Consider the following 26,506-nt stretch of genomic DNA (forward strand, 5'->3'; position numbering starts at 1 on the left):
GCAAATCATTTTTGTATAGATAGAATCATAGAATCATAGAATTGCTCAGATTAGAAAAAATGTTCAAGAACATGAAGTCCAACCATGACCTAACCATACTACCCTAACTCTAACAATACCCAAACTGCTAAATCATGTCCCTGAACACCACATCCAAACGGTTTTTGAACACATTCAGAGATGGTGACTCAAACACTTCCCTGGGGAGCCCTTTCTGTAAAGAAGTATTTCCTGATATCACACCTCAACCTCCCCTGGTGCAACTTGAGGCCACTTCCCCTCATCCTGTCACCTGTCACCAGTGAGAAGAGACCAGTCCCGCTCCTGCTGTAAGCACCTTTCAGGTACTTGAGGAGAGCAATAAAGTCTCCCCTCAGCCTTCTCTTCCGCAGACTAAGTAGCCCCAGCTCCTTCAGTTGCTTCTCATAGGGCATATTTTCCAATCCCTTCACAAGCCTTGTTGCCCTTCTCTGGACCTGCTGCAGCACATCAATGACCTTTCTCTACTGAGGTGCCCAAAACTGAACACAGTACTTGGGGTGAGACCTCACCAGGGCCAGGTGATATGTTATTGGTAAACCATTTCAAGACCTTCTAAAAGTATTTGATGGTCCCACCAGGGGAGGATGTAGTACTGGACCTGTTGCTTGCCAATGGAAATTAACTGACTGGTGACATCGGGATTTGCTGCCTAGTCTTTAGTGACCACACTATGGTTGAGGTAATGCTCTGTAGGGATATGAGATTGGTGATGAGTAAAATTAGGAAGCTGCAGCTTAGGAAAGCTAAATTCCAGCTCTTCAGAGAATTAGTCAACAAAACACCCTGGGAAACTGTCCCCATGGGCAAGGCTGCAGAGCACTGCTGGCTGATCTTTAAGGAGGCTTTCCTCGGGCTGCAAGAGCTCTCCATCCCCAAGTGTAGCTGGGCTGCATCAAAAAAAGTGTGGCCAGCAGGTTGAGGGAGGTGATTCTGCATCTCTAGTCTGCATTGCTGAGGCTCACCTGGAGTACTGCGTCGAGATGTGGAGTACTCAGTATTGGAGAGATGTGGACCTGTTGGAGTGTTTCCAGAGAAGGGCCACAAAAATGATGCAAGGGATGGAACAACTTTCCTACAAGGACAGGCTGAGAGAACTGGAGCTGTTCGGCCTGGAGAAGAGAAGATTGCCATGTGACCCAGTAGTGGCCTTTCAGTATCTAAAGGAATACTGAAGGAAAGGGATGGACATATCAGCAGGGTCTATGGTGACAGAACAAGGGGAATTTGTTTAAAGCCCAAAGAGAGTAGATTTAGGTTAGGTAGAAGGAAAAAATACTTTACAGTGAGGGTGGTGAGGTACTGCATTGTTGTCTAGTGATGTGGTGGATGACCCATCCCTGGAGATTTTCAAGGAGAGGCTGGATAAGGCCCTGAGCAATCTGATTGAGCTGTGGATGGCCCTGTTCATTGCAGGGGAGCTGGACTAGATGGCCTTCAGAGGTCCCTTCCAACTCTAAGGATTCTATGATTTCATGATTCTGATTCTTTGGTTCTAGAATTCTATAAATGAAAAGCTAATTTTAACATCAGCCATTACTACTTTCTTGTTCTTGGAAGATATTCCAGGTAAATAAATTAACAGAAGTGGTTTTGAATATCTGTTTGTAGTTCAGAAATGATAAAAATTTAGTCTAGATGTCCTCAGATCTAGAAATAACACTATCTGAATCCTGCTCTCTTCCTGTGTGTTGGTTAGCTAACCTGTTCCAGCTAGAAGGAACTTTGAACTGTTGTGCAGGCTATAAACAGCTCTGGATAGAAGATGTAGCTTGGAAGACTTTGAGGGGATATCCAGCTTCAGAGCATCTTGTCTTCTTACCAGGTTCTAAAGAAGAACAGGGATAGAGCTATTGCTCTTACCTTTAAAAGTTTGTGTTGCATTCACTATGCCTATTTTTTTTTTTTTTTTTTTTTTTTTTTTTTTTTTTTTTTTTTTTTTCTTCTTCTGAGATTACAGTTGTGCTGGCCATTTAAACAAGGCTCACACTAAGAGAGGAAGATTATGCTCTTCCCATACAAAAGCACTCAGTCCACAGAGGTCAGGAGCAAACTAGCCTGGATGCCTTTCTCAGGATGACAGTATTAATAATATTCAATTTAAAAGTATATATATATATATATATATATATATTTGTCCAACTGCAAGCAGGCCTTTGACATATATTGATTAGTTATTAACACGACTTTCTCATTCAATGATGCTTTTAGCAGCAAGGTATTTTCACACAAACAAAATAGTGATTTCAGTTGAGAAAAGTCTGGGAAGACTGAAAGTTTCAGCCCAGTCCAAAGACTGCAAAGCAAGTTCAGCATCAGTGCAGGGTTAGTGTCACAAGGATGAAAAATCACTGTCTCTATATATTGGTATTATCTTTTTGCTGGACTGATGTGGTAGAACTGGCCAGGTGAGTGGCAGTTTGCTGCTCCTCACTTTACTGGGCAGAAATCTGTAGTGGCAGTCCAAGCCAGAATCTCACCTCCATGGAATGAGTGGTTAAATACTTATTCGTAAGACTGAGTTCCTCTGCACAAGTGTTGGCTAACTTCTGTACTTCTGCTGATATTTTGTCAGATGGTTGTATTCTTACTTACATTTAATGAATACTTTAAGATGTAATAATGTTAAAACTCTCCTTTCTTACACTGCAAGTACTTGCTATCACATTCAAATAAAGAAACCGAAGATAAGCAATTACACTTTGGCATTCAGTGTACATACTTTCAGGTATCCAAAAAATTGCTAAGATGTATATATTACATATGAATGCTTTAAGAATGCATATATAAATAGACTTGCAAATATCAGGTATCTGAACATTAACTTCTTCTAGGCATGACTGAATAGACAGAAGTGAAGACTACAGTAAGATTTACACAGAATAAAAGGCAATTCCTAGATTTCAAAGAGTAATGTGATCATCATCTGCCTCTTGTCAGACATTCTGAAAAACACAGTCTACAACCAGTAATTCCTTGGGTGCAGGAAATTAAGATTTCTGTGCTTTCCATATAAATTTTATGTAATCCATTAACTTATGATTTAACTAACAAGGTTGTTTTAAAAAGGAATCATGCTTAATTGTTGATATTGGAAATTAGAGGAGAAAGTTAATATAAATAATCATTTATCTAAAACATTTCCAAATTAATTTGTTTTAGAAAAGAAATGATAAATTTGACTTAAACAAAACAAAACGAAAAGTAGAATTTCTCATGACATATTTTCTGTAATGTATTTGCTATCTAATATTGACTTACAGCACTAGATATGTGCCACAACAAAGATGTGAAAGTGACAAAGCTCACTTTCTCACAGCAGGGCTTGTTAATATAACTTCTGCCATTCCTGAAGGTTGGCACTGAAAAACATAGCTGGCCTTGCATACGGTACACAGAGAAAGTGGTTTGGTGTTCTGCTTTTAGAATCAAGGAGAACATAAAAAGGAATAGATCTGTATGCCTACACTCTGCTCAGTGATACCCACTGTAGAGAATAAGTTTGAAATGCTGCCGTACAAGTAAACTTACTGGGACAAAAGTGTTCCTGGTAATTGCAGATGTAAACATTATAGAAGCTCTGTGTAAATTATTTGGCAAAAAACAGCAGTGAGGGAGAATACAAGCTGAATACTTATGCACATTTCAGGGAAGGTGCTTAATACAAATTATATACATCTCTGCGAACAGAAGTGGACTGAAACAGTGAACAGTACTGAGAAACCATAACGCTAGGTAAGGAAAATTAACAACTGCATTAATTCAACAATCCTATAGAAAGCTCACATTGGCAAGACCTCATATTAACATCAAAGTAGAGTTATGACTATGAGAATCAACATTTTTAGCCCTTCATTTCAGGAATTTGTAGTCATAGCATCATAGAATGGCTTTGGTTGGAAGGGACCTTAAAGCTCATGAGTTCCTACCCCCTACCATGTGCAAGTTTCCACTCACTAGATCAGGCTGTCCAGTGCCCATCCAACCTGGCCTTAAACACCTCCTGGGACAGGGTAGTTGCTTACTTCTGAATTAATAGAATTCTCTTATTGACAAGTCTTACTAAACTGTATGTCCCACGTAACTGTTTTGAGAAGAATCTTTTTCCAGCAAATACAAAAGCAATACGTGATTTTCCATTTAATGACAACAAGCAGAATAAATAGGCAATACATCCACCAGTGAATTGTATTTACTCAATATATATGACTTTGCAACACAGGCAGTTAAAATGCACAGAAGGATAATACATAATTATGTATTACAGTTTTAGTTGGAAATAGAAATAATGATTATGCCTAAAAAAAGGCTTGACGTGAATATTTTTCCAGTACATGGGTATATGAGGAAGGCCACTGTGTACACATGAAGTTCTATCAAGTGACAACACAGTATACATGATTTAAAGATTAGTATACCTCTCATTGCCATCATACATCCTAAACCCAAATCATGTGATTAAATGAACTGTTATCTATTACAAAGGAAGCAAGGAAATATATGGAAAAAATACCTGATGTTACTCTGCACATAACTTGAATTAATTTGCATAGTAAGCACTGAGCCAATTTTATTCAATTTGGAAATGCTGTTTACATTAAATGATTTAAATAGCATAGTACCTTAATGTAAGTTTACTTACTCGAGCCAACAACATCATACCAGAGCCATGTATCAGTCCAAGATTGTCTAACCATAAAAGAAGTCAGTGGGTTTTTGGAAACATTTAGACTTCCACAACATCAAAAAGCTAAACAGTCAATTACATGACCTAAAGAAAAAGCCCTGAGTAGCCCTTAGCAACAAGCTCCATGGTATCTTCAACACAATTTTACAAGTATACCTCACGATCACTTTCTCATTGAACAATTTTTAAACACTATTTTACAGGTCAAAGTCACTTTAAAATTACCAGAGTGCAGCTTCACCCCTTTAGTAATACTAAAACATATTAAACTCTGTTTAAAAAGAATGTATTTATGCAAACATTACAATATTTTTGGAGGAATAAAGGAGAATCAGACATGAATACCTGTAGTGACAGATTATAGGAAACTGAACAGTTAAAATACCTTTAAGTAACAAACTGTAGGCCATGTATATTATCTGAGTTAAGCTTCTTAACTGGTTGCGATTTTAATTTTTTTTCAGGGAAATTTATTTTATATCTGCATTTGTGTAAGACTGAAAAATATTTTCCTTTCGGTCACATTATGTAGAACTAGTAACACAATGTTATGCTTATGGTTAAGTTCTTTGAAGCACATCTGATTAAGGCACATTTTTCACTTCACTTAGGAAGGCATTAAACTTATGTTCAAGATCTGAAACCATACAAATCAGAATTAGAAAAAGGGTACTTTTTACCAGTGAGTTTAGTGAATTACACAAACAAATTAACAGCGACTACTCCTTACAGAGGTTTTCAGGATTTTATGTCATTCTGGAAAGGATATTTTCAATTATCAATAAGTTATTTATTCAATGTTTTTCTATCTAAAAACAAAGAAGCCTCTGGCTGAACCAGATTATGCAACAGACTGCCATTACTCTAATACTTTCTCCTTAAAAAATTCCTATCATCAAAAAGGCTTTGTCTTCTTGTCTTGACATAATATAATATAACATCCACTTGAGAGGCTGTTGTATTGCTGTGAATCACAACATTATACAGAAAGCACTGACATAAAACTACAACAATTTCTGCTCAACAGCTCAACTCTCAATCTTACTAAAAATCTTTGTTAATGGAACATTTCCATGTTAACGTGTTAAAATGTTAACAGGAATGGATCAATTCATATTGTATTAAAGATCTATGCTACTTGAGTGAGATTTTTAAATATTGTGGATATAAAAACACAAAGCTTAATTCCAGCACTTTCAGATGCTAAAAAATACACTTTGCTAGACCATTGGAGCATACCACACACAGAGATCTTTATAAGTTAGTACATAAAGGCACAAGGCTGACCATGGGATGAGGTTCAACAAGACCAAATGCCAAGTCCTGCACTTCGGCCACAACAACCCCAGGCTACGCTATAGGCTTGGGGCGGAGTGGCTGGAGGACTGTGTGGAGGAAACGGACCTGGGGGTATTGATTGATGCACGACTGAACATGAGCCGACAGTGTGCCCGGGTGGCCAAGAAGGCCAACGGCATCCTGGCTTGTATCAAGAATGGTGTGGTGAGCAGGACCAAGGAAGTCATCCTGCCCCTGTACTCGGCATTGGTGAGGCCTCACCTCGAGTACTGTGTCCAGTTTTGGGCACCTCAGCACAAGAAAGATATGGAAGTACTGGAGCAGGTCCAGAGAAGGGCAACGAGGCTCGTGAAGGGCTTGGAGAATCAGCCCTACGAGGAGAGGCTAAGGAAGCTGGGGCTGTTTAGTCTGGGGAAAAGGAGGCTGAGGGGAGACCTTATTGCCGTCTTCCAGTACCTGAAAGGTTCTTACACTGAGAGTGGGGCAGGTCTCTTCTCACTAGTGACAAGTGACAGGACGAGGGGAAATGGCCTCAAGTTGTGCCAGGGCAAGTTTAGGTTGGATATTAGGAAGAACTTCTTTACAGAAAGGGTAGTTAGGTACTGGAATAGGCTCCCCAGGGAGGTGGTTGAATCGCCATCCCTGGATGTGTTTAAGAGCCGTTTGGATGTGGTACTCAGGGATATGATATAGCAGAGGTTTTTTTAGAGATGGGGTACTGGTTAGGCTGCGTTTGGACTTGATGATCTTCAAGGTCTTTTCCAACCTAGGTAATTCTATGATTCTATTCTATGATTCACAAGTGGTGTTTCTCAGGTGTTGATATTGCGGTCTGTCTTGTTCAGTACCTTTACTGATGACCTGGTTGAGGGCATTGAGTGCCCTCGGTAAGTTTGGACATGATGCCAAGCTGGGAGGATGTGTCGATCCGCCTGTGGACAGGAAGGCCCTACTGAGGGATCTGGTCAGGCTGAATCACTGGGCTGAGGCCAGTGGGATGAAGTTCAAGAAAACCAAGTGCTGGGTTCTATGCTCTGGCCACAACAACCCCAGACAACACTACAGGCTTAGGGCAGAGTGGCTGGAAGACTGTGTGAAAGAAATGTACCTTGGGGTGTTGATTTATACTCAGATAACATAATCCAGTAGCATGCCCAGGTAGCCAAGAATACCAATGGCATCCTGGCTCATATCAGAAATAGTGTGTCCAGCAAAAGCAGGGAGGTAATCATCCCTCTGTACTTAGTTCTGGAGAGGTCACACCTTCAGCACTGAATTCTGTTTTGGACCCCTCAATATAAGAAAAACAATGAGGCCCTGGAGCATGTTGAGAGAAGAGCAGTAAAGCTGGTGAAGGGTCTGGAGCACAAGCTTTATCACAAGCAGCTGAGGAAACTGAGATTATTTAGTCTGGAGAGGACAAGGCTCAGGGGAGATCTTATAGCTCTTCACGACTGCCTGAAAGGAGATGAGGTGGGAGTTGGCCTCTTCTCCCATGTAACTAGCAATAGGACTAGAGGGAACAGCCTCAAGTTGTGCCAAGGGAGCTTCAGATTCGATGTTAGGAAAAACTTCTCCTCCAAAAGAGTTATCAGGTGCTGCAACAGGTTGCCCGGGGAACTGGTAGAGGCACTGTCCCTGGAGGTGTTCAAGAAATGTTTAGATGCTGTTTGTAGGTATGTGGTCTAGTGGGGAAATACTGATGTTAGGTAGACAGTTGGATCTTGGAGGTGATTTCCAACATTGGTGATCCTATCACTCTGTGAAGACACATTTGCTGAGAGCACCCAAATTTTTATCATGTTTTCAGTGCTTGTTTCTAATTTGACCAAGTAGGCTAATTTGCATTGCAAATTTTCGTGTGCTGTCTACTCTTGTACATGTATGATTGTATAGGCACCTCTATGGAAATTTCCCATTAGTCAACAGCACCTGGGCTTCCTTGTCACTTATTTAACCAGGCCTTGATAGCGGTGAAGGATGCTGTAGCCAAACACTACAAGGTTTTTTTGTTTTTTTTATTTGTTTTATAACCGTTGTCAGTTTGACACTGTTCAAGATCCCTCTTAGAGTGGGGAATCTTCAGCTAGGACAACAGGTTAACCTTTTCATGTACTCCATGAAATGAAAGAGGTGCTTGTGAAGTTAGTTCATCAGTTAGTTGTTTTATTATCATGGCAGTAAACGTTTTCACATACCTAACTGAAAAAATAATTTTAAAATACAGTATAACATGGGAAATAGGTTACATGAAGTGTCACCAGATGGCACTGTAACCTAGTCTTCAATTTTTTCTTATATGTTTATTGATAATGTTTTTAGCCTTAAAGAATGCATAACAAATTTTTATTGTTCTTTTAATTATGAGACTGTGCACAGAGGAAGGCACTGCAGACAGTAGCCTTGTTACTGTCTGGGGAACAAAGTCTCTCTCAGAGAAATAAGAGAATTAGAATCAGAGAATTAAGCAACAGCAGAGAGAGACTGCATGACTCCTGACTGCAGACTTTCTTCTGCTTACAGATTATTCAATGTAGCTGTGGTTATGAGAATTCCCTGAGCTTATTGAGGACCATAAACCTATTCCTGAGTCTTTCCAGAGGGAATACTGCTGTTTTCCAGGGACACAATCTTGACAACAAGTTGAGGTAACATGTCAATGCAACTGAAATATCAATGCCTCTTCTCTTTATGAATGAAACTTCAAAATAAGCACACACAGCCTATCCTTCCAGCTGTCTCTCTGGAGAAACAGTATTCCTTTCATTCTGAATACAAAATGCTAAGTGACAGAGAAGTTATGTGCTGGAAATTCATTTAATCTCATTCAATGTATGAAGGTATACAGTAAAACTTACTATAAGGTCTCAAAGTTGTGTTGCCATTCAATGCACAAGCAATAATGTACTTTAAATTTTTAAAATGGATTCTGAAAATACTGAATCCAGATCCTTGCATCATTTGCAGACTGTGTCCTAAATTATTCTGTTTATACAGATGGAAAATTACAAACTAAATATGTTCAATCAGATGGTACAATGACAATATTTCAGAAAACTCAGAATTTTTGTTAGGGAACGTTCATTCCTGTTTTAACATCTCATAACCCTGAATCAGAAGCACTGGAGAGAAAAATATCAGTGAAATCCTACTCAAGTACAGTCAGCTACTTGCACCTTGCATTTCAACATCTTTGAATAGTGGACTGCTCAGAGACTCCTAGCAGATCACATTTGGAAAACTGTTTCTTTTAAATCCAAACAACTATATGCAGTAATGAAGATGATGTCCCTGCATGCAAAAGAAAAGAGGAAAACACCTAAGCCAGTAATCAGATTGGCTGGACTTGGCTAGTCCTGCAAAGATGATATGCTCTTGTTTGGTCAGCAAGTATCACAATAGACACCTTGTGAAGATGCAGCAAAGTAATTATTTTCTTGCATAGTTGGTTGCCAGGATCAAACTGCAATTTAAAAACTGAATTGATCATCAGCATCAATTGATTAACCTACTACACAGACTTTCCAGTGTTTCCCACAACCCATTATGTAATAAAATTAAGATGCCACACAGTTTGTTCTTGAAATAAAAAGAACAAGAAAATTAAAAAATGAGATACTTAACAAATAGAAAATTGAAACTTCTGATAAATATGGCCTCTACAGAGACAAGCCTTCAACCTCTAGTCTCTTGAAAAGCATCACATAAAAGCACTATGTTATTCCCTCTGACGGAAGTTATTCTACATGCTTCAGATTTATTACCAAAATTCTAAATCTTCTGACAATCCTCTTAAAGACTGTGCAGTGGAGTATAATGAATAACTCTTCACATTAGAAATACTCACAGGACTTTGATCAGTGCCCCAGGATACATCAGGTCACAATGATTAGCTGATTAACATTGATCACCAGTAATCTACATTTAAGTAGTGTTGTTGTCAATTGAGGAATCAACTGTAGCAAAACACACTCAGTAAAACCCATTCATATCTGATGCAATAATTAGAAGTTTAGCTACTTAATTAGAATTGAAGTCACTGTGAGACTTTTCATCTATCAATCTAATTCCACAGAAGATGAAATCAAGTCAGGATGGGACAACAGAGATTACAGTTATAATACCTTAAAAAGAGACTAGAATGAGTCTCAAGCTAGTTGTTTATTTTGTTGCTAGTGTTTCTCATCATAAGCTCAGAACTGCTATCTGAAAGTAGCTGTGATTTATTATTATTTTTTTTCATTTAAAAATCTAAGTCTACAGCTACACAAATTATGAATTAAAATATACAGTAGATCTATTTTACAAATTTTTGTTGCCATTCTTTGAAGGAACCTGAATTCACCCTTCCTCTTCTCCCTCCATTAAACAGTTGAGTATTTTTATTATATTTGTACCCACAACATGTTCATGTATATAGCACACTGGGAATGCACAAACCTATGCAAACAGTCTGGGGGAATGGATAAGGCAGATGTTCGTTGAAGTCCCATCTCTCCCCTTTGACTAGGCACTTAGGAGATTGCAAAACACTGTAGTAAAGCATGATTTTCAAACATCCGAACAACTTGAGGTCAATACGAAAGTTAGATTGAAAACTTAAAATGTATTAAGAAGATCTTTTATCTATCCCAGACAGGGAATCAATTATAAAATGCTATATGGCAATGTCCCTTTTTAAATTAAGAACAGATCAATTGCAATGACATGATCAAGACATAACTGGCCACAGCTGTGCTGTGATGAATTAATATTCCAGAAGAAGAAAAGTAAGGCTACGTAGCCAGAAGAGTAGCTTGGAACAACAAGATACAGACCGTAGGATACAGCACCTAGGATACAGCTTCTTATTCGCCACTCAGTCCTTTCCAGCCAGCATCAGTGTTTATCCTCCCTTGGACACCAATTACTAGCCCAGAATGTTCTGCTCAAGTTATTGCTTTTCAAATGTTTGCTTAGGGTCTGTAGAGGTACCCACTCCAGCTCAGATCCAAACATATAGCACAGGTATCTCTGATTGGTGGTCTCAGCCACAAGACACTGGATGTTCTTGATACAAATTTTGAAACACTGAACTTCACAGTATCACAGTATCGTGCGAGTTGGAAGGGACCTTAGAGATCATCAAGTCCAACTCCCGGGTTTTGAGCCCTCTGTGTAGCAAAGCGGCACTTCTACCCCCTGCGCCACAGGGGGGATTACGAACCCCAGGCCAACGGTGTTGCAAGCAGCAATTCTACCACTGTGCCACGGGGCCACACTTCTTGGCCCTTTTGATCTTGGCAGTGATTCATCCTGATCATCTGTCTGACTTTTGCCTAGAAAGACTTTTGTCACTAAACTGACTGTCTACTGCCTCTGGGGTCTTCCCAGACACTTAACGTACTTTAATTTTAGTGACAATATTATAATCAAACCTTATTTTTTATTGGAAAAAACCTGCAGTTTTCTATCAGCTCCCCTGAACTCAAAAGCACCTGAGTTAATTCTGCATAAATCTAAATAATCTGTAAGATGACAAGAATAAACAATAAAGTTTGTTGATGTATCTACTCAGCAGGGCATGAAAAAATATTGTTTCTTGCTGAATTCTACTTTCCTCTCTATTCTGACAATTTTTATTAGAGCCACCTGATGTTTGTGTAGATAAGTACTACTGCAAAAAGTCTTTGAAGTGCAAAATAAAGTCAATTGTATTATAGAAGCACATGGCAGTCTGATCTATGAGATATGCGGATGTCAGTTTGGTAAAACACAGAGTTTTAAAAGAAACAGAGATCACTAGAACTGGGAACTGCCTCTCACTGGAAACAGAATTCATATGTGAAGCACATCATCCAGCTGCAGAAAGATCTTTGACTTTGAAGCAATGATGCATTGAATATGTATCCTGACATAGTTGTAAGGTTGTTTTCAACTGATGGTATACTTAAGGGAAAGAACTTCAGCTGCTGATGTTCCTTGGTTCTTCCATTAAGAACCAAACTTTAATCTGATGGATAGACATTCTTACCATTCTGTATAGTGCTTGGAACTATTTCTGATACTTTACTGTTTTTAATGGGCAATTGACTGTTGCTAACTAGTGCCTTTCCTTTAGGGTACCAGACAGCTCACACATCTTGCTATCCTTACACAACTTTTCAGGAGGGACAGAAACACAGAGTCATTGAGACTGGAAAACAGCCTTCGAGATAAGTCCAGTCATCAACTTGACATACCAAGTCCCATCACTAAATGATGACCCTTAGTGCCACATCTACACATTGCTTAAGCATTTAAACAGATGAGAACTTCACCACTTCCCCAGGCATCCATGTCCAATGCTTGACCATTCTCTCTGTGCAAAATGTTTTCTAAATATTCTGACTTCCCCTGGAGCAACTTGAAGCCATTTCCTTGTTTTCTATTAGACATGATTAAATATTCATTTTCATTTCTATGCTGTTTAAAACAGCTTAAAAACTCCAAATGCTTAAATTGCTATGTCCTGCCCCAGCTAAAAACCCTTATTATCCCTTATGGCCCATCCTTCAGGCTGCTCCATTCGGCTGCAGGTCACAGGCAGCAGCTGACTGGAACTGGGGAGTACCATCTTCCCAGATCACCTTGCTGCAAAGAGCTGAGCATTTCACAATGTGCATCTCAAGGACTTCAGATTGCTGACTTACCTAACTAGATTCCTGCTTGTGAGTCAGAACAGTTCAGCTTGAGAGCCACCATAATTAAGCTGACATGCCATTCAGTGATCTTATTCACAGATAACAATTACTGGAAAACAGAAATATGATTCAAAGAAAAAAGTATGGATGTCTTCCATGAGCAAGATAAATGCACTTGAAAGCAGAGTAATGTAATAAACTGTTTTATCGGCTGTATCTTTTTAATCACAACAAAAAGTAGTTTGTACCTGGACAGAACATCTGGCAAAAGAAACAGGCCAACAAATTGCTTTCAGAGAGAGCAATTAAGTCAGTTAACTGACTGCAGTTACCTGCCTTTACATTTCTTTCAACAGACATAATAACGATACAGGCATACCTTTGGATAATGTCAGAAATCACTACTGCCTCAGCATCAGCTGTGTTTCACAGTTACAATTGGTGAGGAAAAGCCACTGAACTTGTTCTGCTGTCATTCATAGTAATTAAGAATTACTATGAATTACTATGAATTCAATTAAGAAATGATGTTTTTGTATCATTGATAGTATGTTTAAGAAAAACTTGAAAAAAAAAACAAAAACAGAGAGGGAAAATCTTAATTAACTATTAAGAAGTATTTATTATGAAAAAATAAATATTTGGTCAAGCAATAACAATCGTTTCTATTAGAAAAGACAAACTAGAGGAAAGCATTTTCCCTTCTGTCATTTTGGCATTATTTAAAATGTACAGCTCCATTTGTCAACTGGAATTTCAATGAAAGCTTAGTGAGGTGAGATTCTTGTTTACAGTTCTAGTACAATCAGCTTTGGTTATTTGTACAGGATATGGAAATAATTGAGATTTGGTTTCTGTTCTAATATTTATTAATTATCCAAGTTTCCCAAAAGAAATCTGTTATTTCTGTGAAGCAATTAGTGTCTTGAAACTTGGCTATTTCTAGTGTCTGAAAACTGTATTACTTTTCAATACACCTCTAGCAATCTAATTAATGTTCTGTCATCCATATGCTAGACGATCCAATTATTCAAACACAGAAGAGTCTGTGCTTTTCTCCAAATATTGATACTATGAATTATCACCACTTAAACCAAAGGGCATCCACACTAAGGTTGGTGTATTTTTATTACCACAAACCAAGAAGACCACATACTTGTCCAGTAGCCGAGTCTGAGGAAGAAGATGTAACTAGCAAGTTTTACACAACAGATATTTCATTGCAAAGAAATTTGAGCTTTCCTAAAAGTTAGTTCTCAAATTTCAGCATGCCCATTTACATACGCCTTTTGAAGCAAAGAAAAACAGAACAGATTTTAAACAGCTTTTTAACTAAGAATGTGATTTGAAATTTTCTTATGACTCTGATACATACATTTGTATGGAAAGACAAGGAAGACAAGCTTCACATTTCCTGGGAGGGATCCACCATGATATGGGTGTATGCATGCATCTTATTATCTCTTTTTTGTAATAAAATACACCTGACCATTTGAATACTGTTGGTAAGTTGCTCCAATGCTAATGTCCTTTGACCTCAGGAAGTCACATTACAAGGATGGTCAAGTATTTCACTGTGAACTCAAAATAGTCAAAGCAAATATATAAATAAATACAATAAATACTACACGCCGTGTCTGGTCCTTATCAGGACAGATGTGTTATAGCTCTCCCAAAGCTTGTACGTCTTTTCTACACAGGCTGAAAACTTTCTGTACAACTTTAAATAACACTTTTAAATAATGCTCTTCATAAACATTTGTTTTTTAAGTTGAGACTGGGGATGAGGGTGTCGTGGCAGTGACTCAATGCTTTGTCAGGTTATGGCCTTGAAAAACTTAATTTACTACACATTTATAAAATAGAAAACAAATTTTCTGGGAGTTGACTCAAAACACTGTTCTTTGTAAAGATTTTAATCAACTTAAAAAGAAAGGCCTATCTGTTAATAAATTAGACCAACAAATCATTAAAAGAAATTACATTTGGTTTCAGCTTTTAACTTTAAAAGGAAAACATTCAATTTCTGGAAAGCCCATTCAAGAGGCAAGCCAAAATCCTGAGTGAATTAATACAAGGATTAACATAAGCATCTCTCTAAAAGCTGGAAGAGATCAAGCTGTTTACTTCAGAGCACTCCTACCATCCAGGGAGATTTTTAGAAAGTAATTTCTCTTTTTTTTTAGAAAAAAAGTTTTTCAATAATAATGAAAACTCTTGAAATACGTAATACCGTATGTTAAAAATATACCCACATTAGTCAGAGTGTAAACATTTATTGTCTTTCCCAGTAGTTACTCTACATGTGAAACAGAGTAATTAAATTTATGGGTTGTTTTTTTTTGTTTGTTTTTATTTTGGAAACTTAGTATAGATGGCCCTTGCTGTTGATATGGCTCACTTCACTAGATCTCTTAAGCTCTCAGGATCACTTATTTATCTATATAGTCTCACACAGGTAAGCTGAATTTGCCTAAATCTGACGTTGCTGATGCAACCTAGGATAGATCCTAGTGGCACAGATCCATAGCAGGTGCTATGGACTGCTCCCACCTCACAGAATTTTGCAAGGATCATGATGAGAAACCTTTGGTGTATGTAAATAATGCTAATTGACTTAATCCTAGTTATAAAGGTTGAAAATTGAAAAGTAATTGGAAAACAATTACAAATTTGAAGGTAAGCATACAGCAAAATTGCCAAAACTGATCCAGGTCTATAAATATCTAAGCTGTGGGGGGCAAAGACTCTTTTCAGCAGTATGTGGGGAACAGACACTGCTGAAAGAGGAAATGGACAGAAACTGGAGCATAGGAAGTTCCAAACGTGAACAAGAATTTCTTTACGTTGAGGGTGACGGAGCACTGGAACGGGCTTCCCAGGTGGGTTGTGGAGTCTTCTTCTCTAGAGATATTCAAGACCCGCCTGGACGCCTACCTGTATGACCTGGTGTAGGGAACCTGCTTTGGCAGAGGGGTTGGACTCAGTGATCTCTGGAGGTTTCTTCCAACCCCTATAATTCTGTGATTCTGTGATTTTGTGATTATCAAGAATGACATAATGCCCTTCAGATTGATTTTCTTCTATACCCATTTCCTTTCTCCCCTTCCTCAGCAAAACACAGAAGCATAATTCTGTGATTCTGTGATTTTGTGATTATCAAGAATGACTTAATGCCCTCCAGCTTGATTTTCTTCTATACCAATTTCCTTTCTCCCCTTCCTCAGCAAAACACAGAAGCAGCAAGAAACTCCTCATGCAGGTGGTTGGCTAAGATACATCACAGCATCTGTTTCTAGTCTCTGCCACCAGCACTGTCTGTAATAGAAATATTCTCTGACAGTACTCTGCCAGACACTTTCCCTATAGTCACATCTAAGCCTTAGTTCCCCCACTACATCTAAAAAAAAAGAGAACGTGCATCTGCTTCACCCTACTGCAACCCTGCTCTGTATGCTGTAAGCCATTTAAGTTGCACCTTCTCTGTTATATTGCAGAATCTTGAATGAAGAAGCAGTATTAATAGAGATCAAGATCAAGATCAGGATGGAGAGAAACATTACCTACTAGGTCTTCTCATTTTCTGGAAGTATAAATAGAGTACAGTTTAGTCTCACTATCTTTCCCTCATAAAGACTTTTTTCCTGGAGCAACCTCTCATAGCCATTCATCCTTTCCAAAGCAGTTTGCTTTCATATTTGTTCCTCTTCAAAATATCCTAACATCTTGAGCTGAAACTGTGTCAGAACTTTACAAACATGGACATCTCCAAGGGCTGGAAGAAAACTGTTCTCCTTCCTAGAGACAATCAAGGATTCTCTTTATCCAGTTCACTTCAGCCTATGTCTTCCCTCATCTTCACAAACTATTGAGGTATATCGTTTCCTTGTTGACCAGATGCCATTTCAGCTGGAGGTAGTGAAGGATCAGTCACTAGCACAATACAACATAAGCAACAACTACAGTAACACTGAGCATTATCTTGTTTGCAAGAACCTATGGTGACAGATTCAGGTACCCATTTCATCTTACTTCATGCATAAAAAGAATCTCCCAAGACCTACCCAGATGAAAGAAGTCTAAGAATCTGTCAAGCTATGTCCCTTTCTGCTAGCCTCTAAATCTTGCAGAAACTACCTTCAGCATATGACCACTATGCATCTGGCATGCATGAACATCAAACAAATCAAAAAATGAACTCTGAAGCTTTCCACTTGTTCAAGTATGAAGACGTACTTCCAAAGAGGTCTTAATCAAGAATCAGTTTTTCAAGATGTGAGATTATGCAGGTTCAGGACTTGAGATCACTGTTGCATTCATTGGCCTTTCTGCAGACAGCAGACTTCTGCCATCAGAGGAAACATCACCTCACACAAAAAAAACCACAACAGATGAAATTTTTAGGACCTAACTACAATTATAATACATCAACAATCTTGCAGATTGCACTCTTGATTGGAACCAAGCACTCTACTTAGTCACTGAAATGCCATGTCCTCAGCACATGCTCCACAGATATTGATGTAACTGAGTTTAACATTCTGAGTTTAAATGGTAACATGCTTGTACATTTTCAATCATTGCTTAGATGGCTATCTCAGTTATAATGATTTTTATAGTACTTAATTAATCTACATGTCTCTTTCTTTGATAAGTTATTCCAAAATGGATATGTTCCACTGGTGAAGAAGGAAAACCAGCACCACAGCTTAGCAGCTTATATCCTTAACAAGTACAATGGATTCAGATCATGTTTACCCAGACAGTCAAAAAACAGGGGTCCTAGCCAGTCAGTCAGAGCTCAGCAGCTTTGTTTCACAGCAGCAGCTTGTTTCAAAAGAAGTACTGTCAGTAATCTCAGCAGCTTCAACAAATATATTTCTTAATTCAGTTTACATAAATCCCACTCCTCTAAACAAAGCAGACTTCTTCTACCAACTTATCTAACAGATTACCATCAAATATTTAAAACAAGGTTCGACAAGTGTGTCTGATCGCTTGAAAACTGTAAGATCGCAGAAGTGAAACTCTGTCATACCAATTATGTAAAGCCATTGGAAAGAAATCCATGCATTTTTTGCAAGCAGGCAAAGCAGGCTTTTCACAGAACAAAAGGAGCCTTGTCTTTTTCCATTATGTGATGAATCCAAATTAGAATCAATGATTTTTTACTGTTGGCCCAGATATGCTTGTTTACATAACTGTAACTTCTTAAAAACAGAAATCTGAATGTTAGTAGGAAAATACATCCACCAGTACCACAGACCTTGAAGAAGAATACTGGCATTGCATGATGCTAACCTCTGATAATTCTTGGAGGCAACTCTGCAAATATTAAACAGTAAACAATTTATAGAAGAGTGAAGGAAATTTAGTTTTAACATATTTATAGAAAGAATCAAAGAGCAGCCATTAAGGCACACTGTCATCTCTTCCTTGAGCTTGTGACAGTTCATGACCAATAGAAAGCATTCAAAGAGGGGAAAAAGAATGGGAAAGTAATTATTTATAACAACTCTTCATATCAGGCACACATAACATTTTATCATTTCTTGCAGAAATAGCACTTGAAAAGGAATTTTTATTACAGTTATGTCTCTTGAAATGATTTACTTGTGATGTTGAACTTTGTAATGATGCATGTTAGGTCTCCACAGATGAATGCTCATGGAATAAGGTTGCTATATATCCTTAAAAAGTGGTGGAAAGCACGAAATGAAACTCAAAACTGTCTTCAAGAGACAAGAGAAACTAGCATTCAGAGAAGATAAAGATGATATCAAAAAGCAACTACCATATGGCTGTTCCAGTGTTTAACAACCTCAGATGTACTTAGCAGTGCTGATTGAGTCCCTCAGCAGCTCTAGACAAAATAGTCATGGATCTTCACCAGTTCCACTTCCCAAATTTCCCTCTCAGTTAGCACAGTAACCTGCAGACTCATTTTTTTCTCCTACAATAACCACCTGCAGAAAGACTTCTCTGTTTCAAAGCAGGCCTGCTCAGAAAAGTATCTTCAGCGCTATTTAAGCACTGCTAACACAAGATCAACAGCAATTACAGAGCTGTAAAAGAGGACTCCACTTTCTCCCCTTTCTTTTTTCTTTCCATTTCCTCTTCTTTCCTTTTCCTTTTCCTTTTTTCTTCTTCCACTTTTCTTTTTCATCTTTTTCATCTTTTTCCACTTTTTCTTTTTCTTTCCTTTTTCCCTTTAGATTTTCTTTCCCATTTTCCTTTCCTTCCATTTTTTCCCATTCTTCTTCTTTTCCTTCTCCTTTTTCTTTATTTTTTATTTTTTCCCCTGTGTATTTTTCTTTTTCTTCTGATTTTTTCTTTGCATTTTTTACTTCTCCCCCATTTGCCTTTTCACATTTTCTTCCTTTTATTCTTTTTTTCTTTCCCCCCTTTTTCTAATTCTATTTTTTTATCTTTTCTTTATCTTCCTCTATTTTTTCCTTCTTTTTCTTTACCTTTTTCTATTTCTACCTTCTTTATTCTTTTTTCTTTTTTTCTTTTTCCTCTTTTCTCTTTTTCTTTTTTCTTTCTTCTTTTTTCTCTTTTCTTTCCTCTTTCCTTCCTCTTTCCTCTCCTGACTGAACTGGCAACACCCTGGACCAAGAAGCCTCTCCATATGGAGAGTCTACTATGACTACATTCTGGACAGTGCTTAATCCCTACACCATCAAAATCCTTTGGAAACCTACCCTGCAATTTATCTGTACCTTTAAAAATACACAAGCTTCAAGTATTTCCACAATGCCACCTCAGGTAATCAAGACAAATGCAATGAAAAAGAATTGCTTCAAGGACCAAAGCAATTCAAGACGATTCTTGTATTCCTTGCATTCTTCAAGCTATTGTGGCTGAAGTTTTAGATTTATGTATGAAAAAGTGCATTCAAGATGTGTCAGTGAAATCAGTGGAATTGCTGAGGAAATCATTCCTGGCTGCAGGATTCAGGATTCCTCACTGAAGTCTGGGACACAATTGCTATGCAACTGAAAGGCTGGTTGACCTGGGTCTGTTCAGCCTAGAGAAAAAAAGACTCTGAGGGGATCTGATTAATGTTTATGTTCCTAGGTAGAAATAATTGCATTCACCAGTACAGGCTGGGGGAAGACCTGCTGGAGAGGAGCTCTGCTGAGAGGGACCTGGGCGTCCTGGTGGATGATAGGTTGGCCATAAGCCAGCAGTGTGCCCTTGTAGCCAAAAAGGCCAATGGCATTCTGGGGTGCATTAAAAAGAGCATGGCCAGCAGGTTGAGGGAGGTGATCCTCCCCCTCTACTCTGCCCTGGTGAGGCCTCATCTGGAATACTGTGTCCAGTTCTGGGCTCCCCAGTACAAAAAAGACAGGGATCTCTTGGAAAGAGTCCAGTGGAGGGCCACAAAGATGGTGAAGGGCCTGGAGCATCTCCCCTACGAGGAGAGACTTAGGGAACTGGGTCTGTTTAGCCTTGAGAAAAGAAGGCTGAGAGGGGACTTGATCCAGGTTTATAAATATCTGAGGTGTGGGAGCCATAGTGGTGAGGCTGGTCTGTTTTCAGTAGTGCATGGGTACAGGACTAGGGGATATGGGCTGAAACTTCAGCATAGGAAGTTCCGCACGAATGTGCGCAAGAACTTCTTTACAGTGAGGGTGACGGAGCACTGGAACAGGCTGCCCAGGGAGGTGGTGGAGTCTCCTTCTCTGGAGATATTCAAGACCCGCCTGGACGCCTACCTGTGCAACGTGTTGTAGAGAGCCTGCTTTGGCAGGGGGGTTGGACTCGATGATCTCTAGAGGTCCCTTCCAACCCCTACAATTCTGTGATTCTGTGATGAATATCTTAAGTATAGGAGTGAAAGGGTCATGGCCAACCTCTTTTCAGTTGTCTGTGTGGACAGGTGTTGTAGATGCTAACGAGGCTGAACCTTGTAGTATTTGGAGGGGGGGAGATGTTGTAGGCATGTAGGCAGTAGCGGGGCTTTTTGGGATGTTATGGTGGTAGTAGCCCCTCCTCTTCCATCCCCTACCTTGTGATGTGCCTTGGGTGCGCATTTCAAATGTGCACCCTAGGGGGCATAGACGAAGTAATTAAGGTATATAAGGTGTTGATTACTCCTAATAAACGCCATTTTGCCACCTTCCTTGCTGAATCACAATGGTCTTCTTGGCCCTAGCGGGGGTTTCGCTAGAACCTGGGCAAGGGGGGTTTGAACCATGATTACACATGGCAACAGACAGGACAAGGGGAAATGGCCATAAACCAGAGCATAGGAAGTTCCACAGCAATATGCGAAGGAACTTCTTCACAGTGAAGGTGATGGAGCACTGGAACAGGATGCCCAGGGAGGCTGTGGATTCTCCTTCTCTGGAGATATTCAAGACCCACCTGGATGCCTACCTGTGCAGCCTGCCTTAGGGGTGCCTGCTTTGTAGGGGGGTTGGACTCGATGGTCTCTGGAGGTCCCTTCCATACCCTAGAATTCTGTGATTCTGTAATTCTGTGCAGTTCGCTCTGTAAAAACTCACAGGTCCAAACCCTCTGCTTGATCCCTTTACATATTGCCACTGACATCCTCCTATGTAGGAGTAAAAACACTAAACAAAACTTGAGTGTTGAAAAACATAAATCATAGAATACCTTAATATCTCTAAACACTTCAGAATATATCTGCTTTTTCTCTCTCTAGGCATTTAATAATTGCAAACAGATGCACAAACAAGTTTGCGGCATTTTTCCATCTCCTATTTATTCACTATAAATAATCCAATGACTATTCTGTAACAAACATTTCTCAGCATTCTAAAGCCCATACTGTCACATAAGCCATCAGACTTGTGTGTCTGAAAAGTTCTCCATAGCATGTTGGAAGCATTAATTAAACCTCTAATCCTTGGGAAATCAGTGTCAAGCACACGAATAAAAACTGTCAGTGCATCTACCAATGCTTTAAAACCACACTTGCTTTCTAAAGAAGAAACATAGTAATGCACAATGTAATCGTTATAACTGTCTGTCCGTCCTTCTCATTTTCACTCCTCTATATAAATTCTCTAACAGAATCATGTTTTCCATGAATGGCTTCTGTTTGTTACTGCTGTGACTATATCTCAACCTGTGTTTCCTGTTTTCCCATCAGATACCATCAGGCTTTTATATCAGCAAATTGAAAACTTCATAATTTATTTACTGTTTCTGGTAAGTTCAGCCACTAACCAACCAGAGATGTATGAAAATGCAGAACAGAAGTTACACAAAGGAATGTTATGGCTTTGCAAGTAACCCAATTTTTTTCATTACTTCACACAAACTTTCTCTAAAGCCACATCCTTGGTGCTGTCACACAGTTTTGATTTCTGATAATTTTCTCTTTCTTCAGTGTTCTTTCACCATTCCTGCCCTCATTCTTCATACTGCTGTCTCTTCTCACTCATCTGTAGAGTCTTTCTCTGATGTTTTTTTCTATGTGCTACTGCCATTAAAAACTATTTTATCAACTCTTAATAAGTACTTTTTCTCCCTTTCTCTCTCCTCATAAATCTGACAAGGAACACCCGAGGAAGAATTGAAATTAATGGTAAATTCTGATCCAATATATCCCATGAAAAGAAAAAAAAAAAAAAACCAACAAAAAAACAATACTTTGGATTTTTTTTAAAAGATTTGAAAGTAGAGAACCTGAATGCAAGCTCTGGTGTACGACACTTCCTCTGCCTCATCCTTTAAATTTAAGAGTGAAGATTGAGATGATAGCTCCTCTCTAAAGACAGGCACTTTTAAATTAGAAAAATTAAATTAAAAAAATCCTCTACTTAATTATAAGCAAACCTTTAGAATAAGTCAGAAATCACAAAAATGAAACAGTCAGTGAGACAAACAGAAAATTACATTTCAGAAATTTACATTTCATAGCAATATTTTTTTTCTCTCAACTAAGTAACAATCAGTAATTATTCCTAGGAAAATATATATATATATACATATATATATAGAATGTATATATATATATATATATACATTCAATGTTTTCTTAGATTGTGCTAAGGACTGGGAACAGCACTGGTGAGAGCATTTTCTGTTGGCACCAAATGTGCTCTTACTGGGGTAAGTTAATTGTCATCTAACATATAGCCTGTGTGTAAAGCCAGCAAGGAATCTAAATTAAGTGAGTTAACTGTTGTTTCTCTGGAGCCCAAACATCAGATGATGGTACAGTTTCCTGGCTATGTTACTACCTTCTATATGTATTCAGGAAACTGTGGCATCTCTAAATAATGCAGACAGCATAGCAGAGCTCTGGGGATTGAACACACACTACTAGAAGTTCTGAGTAGAGAGCCTGTCCTCTGTCATTTTTCCTACTGTATTCAGCACAACAGAGCCTATAGTTGTTTTTTATTGATGTTGCTTTTGTTTTTGTTAGTAATGAAACAAGCTATTGCCCTAAAATTCCACAAAATACACAGGTTAAGGAGGAATAACATGACGCAATAATATTTTAGGACAAATTGTAACATTATTCTGCACCACTTTTTCCCCATGTGTGATCATTGCAGTTCCACAGACTGATGATAACTTAAGCTTCAATTTTTGAAGTATACCATCTCATTTCTGCTGTTTTAAATTAAGAAAATTGTCAAACATTATCTGTCAGCACAAATCAATTTAAAGAATATCTTCCTTTTCTACCTAAATGGAAAGATGGAATGGACCCTTATTCATACAGATTACCCAAAATACTCCACAGCATTACCTACAAAAAGCAGAATTAAAACTTCTGAGTGTTCTTGTAAGTAATAGTCTTTTAAGGGTAAGAGAGGAAGAATTCAGACTTACTGTGCATTTGTTCGGCTTCTCTCCTGAGTGAACTCTCATGTGAATCAGCAGTTTATACCTTGCATTGAATGGCTTGAGCCTTCTTGGACAGCCTGCCCAGAAGCATGTGAAGTCTTCTCCCTTCCTCTGGTCTATATGAACCTTCTCAATGTGTCGTACAAGTTCCTCTTGCTGGTCATATAGCAAGTTACAATCAATCCAACGACAGCCATGCTTGCCATTAAAATCATCCAAGTCTCCATCTTCTTCAGGCTGTGGGTCTGGAGCAGAAGGAGGCACAGGCAGAGAGTGTATATGAGGGAAGCTGTGAGGAAGCTGATGCTGGTGAGCATGGTATGGTGGTGGTGGCCCTTGTGGAGTAGGTGGCAGCAGTGGGGTTGGAGGAGGCATATCAATAGTGTGACCTGAGAAGTCATCCAATTGTTCATTTTTCAGGACACCCACTGCTTGGCTGTCCATGGGAAACATGCCCTGCTGGATCACCATGTTAGTCATCATATCTGTCTGCAGGCTGATTTGCTCCAGCTGCTGCATTCGCTGGTACTCACCAGCCCCATTCTCAATAAACTCTGGGATGGCAATGTTGCAATTAGCCATGAGAAGGCCTTTCTGGTAAGCTGGGACAGGGCAGTTTTGGGGTATACAGCTGCCTCTCACTCCCAGAAAATGCCCATAGACCTCAGGCTGTGGGGAAACATTAGATGGTGAAGTCCTGGAGCTGTTGATGTAAGCCACTAAAGAAGTAGGGGAAGTACGAATGATTGTATTGAAGTCAATCCCAATGCCATCAGACAGAGGAGACAGAGAGAGTGCTTTCTTTTTGGAGCGGGTAGATTGAGACTGGGAAGAGGAATGACAAGCACTAGGATTAGGGGAGTGGCTATTTTCCATGCCAAGTAGGTAGGATGGTAATGGTTTAGATACACAGTTACTGGACACAGATGTTGCAGGTGAAAAATTTAATAAGTCCCCCAGCACACTGCCATTTCGTAAACCTTGATCAAGTGGAGGAGAGTGAAGTATCCCATACTCGTGTGACCACTCTTGCTTAACAGTCAAAGTGAACTGACTTTCTGACAAGCCTGATGTTGTAGAGTCCAGAGTCTTGTGTGAAAACAGTGACCTGGAACAAAGGCATAATAAAGAAAGTAGTTATACTCATGAACAGTACAAATTTAATGTGTGTGTACTGCTGTAGAGTAGTTCTTCCATCTTCATACACACTTAAAACTAAAAAAAAGTAATGTATAAGTTCTTCTTAACTTCAAGTACTTGCATTTTTGCATTCTCCATTAATGTAAAAAGAGGTATACACAGTCAGTGTACATGTAAAAGGACACTTAAGAATTGAACTTGAAAACTTAAATTTTTTTGAAAAGTTCATATAAGTGTAAATAGGTTTTAGCTTCTGAAGACAAAGAACTATGCTCCTGCTTTGTATGAAGGTTGCTGATTTAAGATGTATATTATTAGCTAGCAAGGAAGGGGAAGAAAACTGAATAAAGAATAAATGTTTAACCCTTATGACTTTGCCAATTGTAATTTATATAAATATTAATGTACACAGAAATAAATAATGATTATATAGATTATATCTAACTTTAGGAAGCAAACAAAATACATTAAGAATGTAGAAGAACAAGCTATATATACCTGACCCTAAAACACTAGAGGATGACACTGAGCCTCCACTTCTGCTTTCTACAAGAGGGTCCAAGTGGAGCATCCTCTCCACCTGCAGTGTAGATCACAATTTTTTTTTTTTTTTTTTTTAAACATCTTGTTTGCCCAGACTGACTCACAGGCTACTGAATGAACTATCTTCTGTTTAATTTGTTTAAAGGCTTGCTGTTGCTCTGGCATTCATGTGAAATTATTCTTCTTTCAGGCCACTTAATAGATAGAGCTTATAGTCAGAATGTAATCTGGAATTGAATTCTCCAAAAATCCTTAATGCCTAAGAAATGTTGTAATTCATTTTTTTCTAGCTGGGAGAAACAAATCTGCTATCTTATAGATCACATCCATAGCAATCTGATGACATCCAACATAACCGACTCCTCTAAAAAGGGGTGTGGGAAACTCAAAAAAGACGAAGATTTTATCTCTTTTGGTGTATATACAAAAGTATGATATTAACTGAAGTAAACTACAGTTTAGTAAACTTTGCCTTCTCATGTCTGTCAGTAAAAATCAAGACAAGTCATTTTGTTTTGAGTCAATTCAACCCACAGTCTGTTTTGGACTGGACTATCACAGCACAGGTCATGAAGCATCCTGAAAAGCACAATGTAGAGAAGGCTCTTAGCCTGTAACAGATTATGAAGTTAGTTTAAGCAGCCAGCTTAGGCAAACACAGTTTAATGCTAAAACAGTTTTAAAAGGTGTTTACACAACCTGTGAATAAAAACTAACTTGAAACTTGTTTTGCCCTAAATTGAGACGAAAATTGCTGAAATAGATATTCTTTGTATGACGAACTGATTTTATAGTCTTCACTGATAAATCATTAAAAGAGACACTAGAAACACTAGAACCTGAATTCTTCCAGAGTTTCAACTTCAGTTCACCCTTAGTAAATGTTTCTTTAAAATAAAAACATATAACTCAGTGCTGACATAGTACACACAGCCATACACTCACATAAATAGAAGAAACACTACAGGCACACTTAAAACTTGTGAGTACTAAGTAGGTAATAATAACCTAATGATATTTACATTCTATCATTCCTATTCTGCCATAAAGGCATGTTTCTGGAGCTGTCATTTTTTATTAGCTTAGCAGTGGATGGTTTTCCCTGGCATGTTTATAAAGGAAGCAAAATTTATTTTCCAAATTATCCCAGAGGACTCAGTTTTCACTACTGAAGAGACAGAAATAGAACAGATCAGAATATCTAAAGCTGGAAGAAACCCACAAGAATTATCCAGCCCAACACATCCCAGAATATTACAGATTGCAGCAAGGTTTTCTTCCAGTTACATAATAACAGCTT

The 26,506-nt window shown here is 38.5% G+C and overlaps 1 protein-coding gene across 2 annotated transcripts in view; it reads right to left on the reverse strand.

Annotated features, from left to right (window-relative positions):
- The window catches only part of GLIS3 (GLIS family zinc finger 3), a 146,181-nt gene that overhangs the window by 84,114 nt on the left and 35,561 nt on the right, over window positions 1–26,506 (reverse strand). For both annotated transcript variants that reach the window (XM_072358974.1, XM_072358973.1), the window contains exon 3: window positions 23,509–24,631. In XM_072358974.1, the coding sequence (XP_072215075.1) occupies window positions 23,509–24,631 (1,123 nt within the window). The remainder of the gene's footprint in view (window positions 1–23,508; window positions 24,632–26,506) is intronic.

The sequence above is a fragment of the Excalfactoria chinensis genome, chromosome Z, assembly GCF_039878825.1.
Source record: "Excalfactoria chinensis isolate bCotChi1 chromosome Z, bCotChi1.hap2, whole genome shotgun sequence".
Classification (NCBI taxonomy): domain Eukaryota; kingdom Metazoa; phylum Chordata; class Aves; order Galliformes; family Phasianidae; genus Excalfactoria; species Excalfactoria chinensis.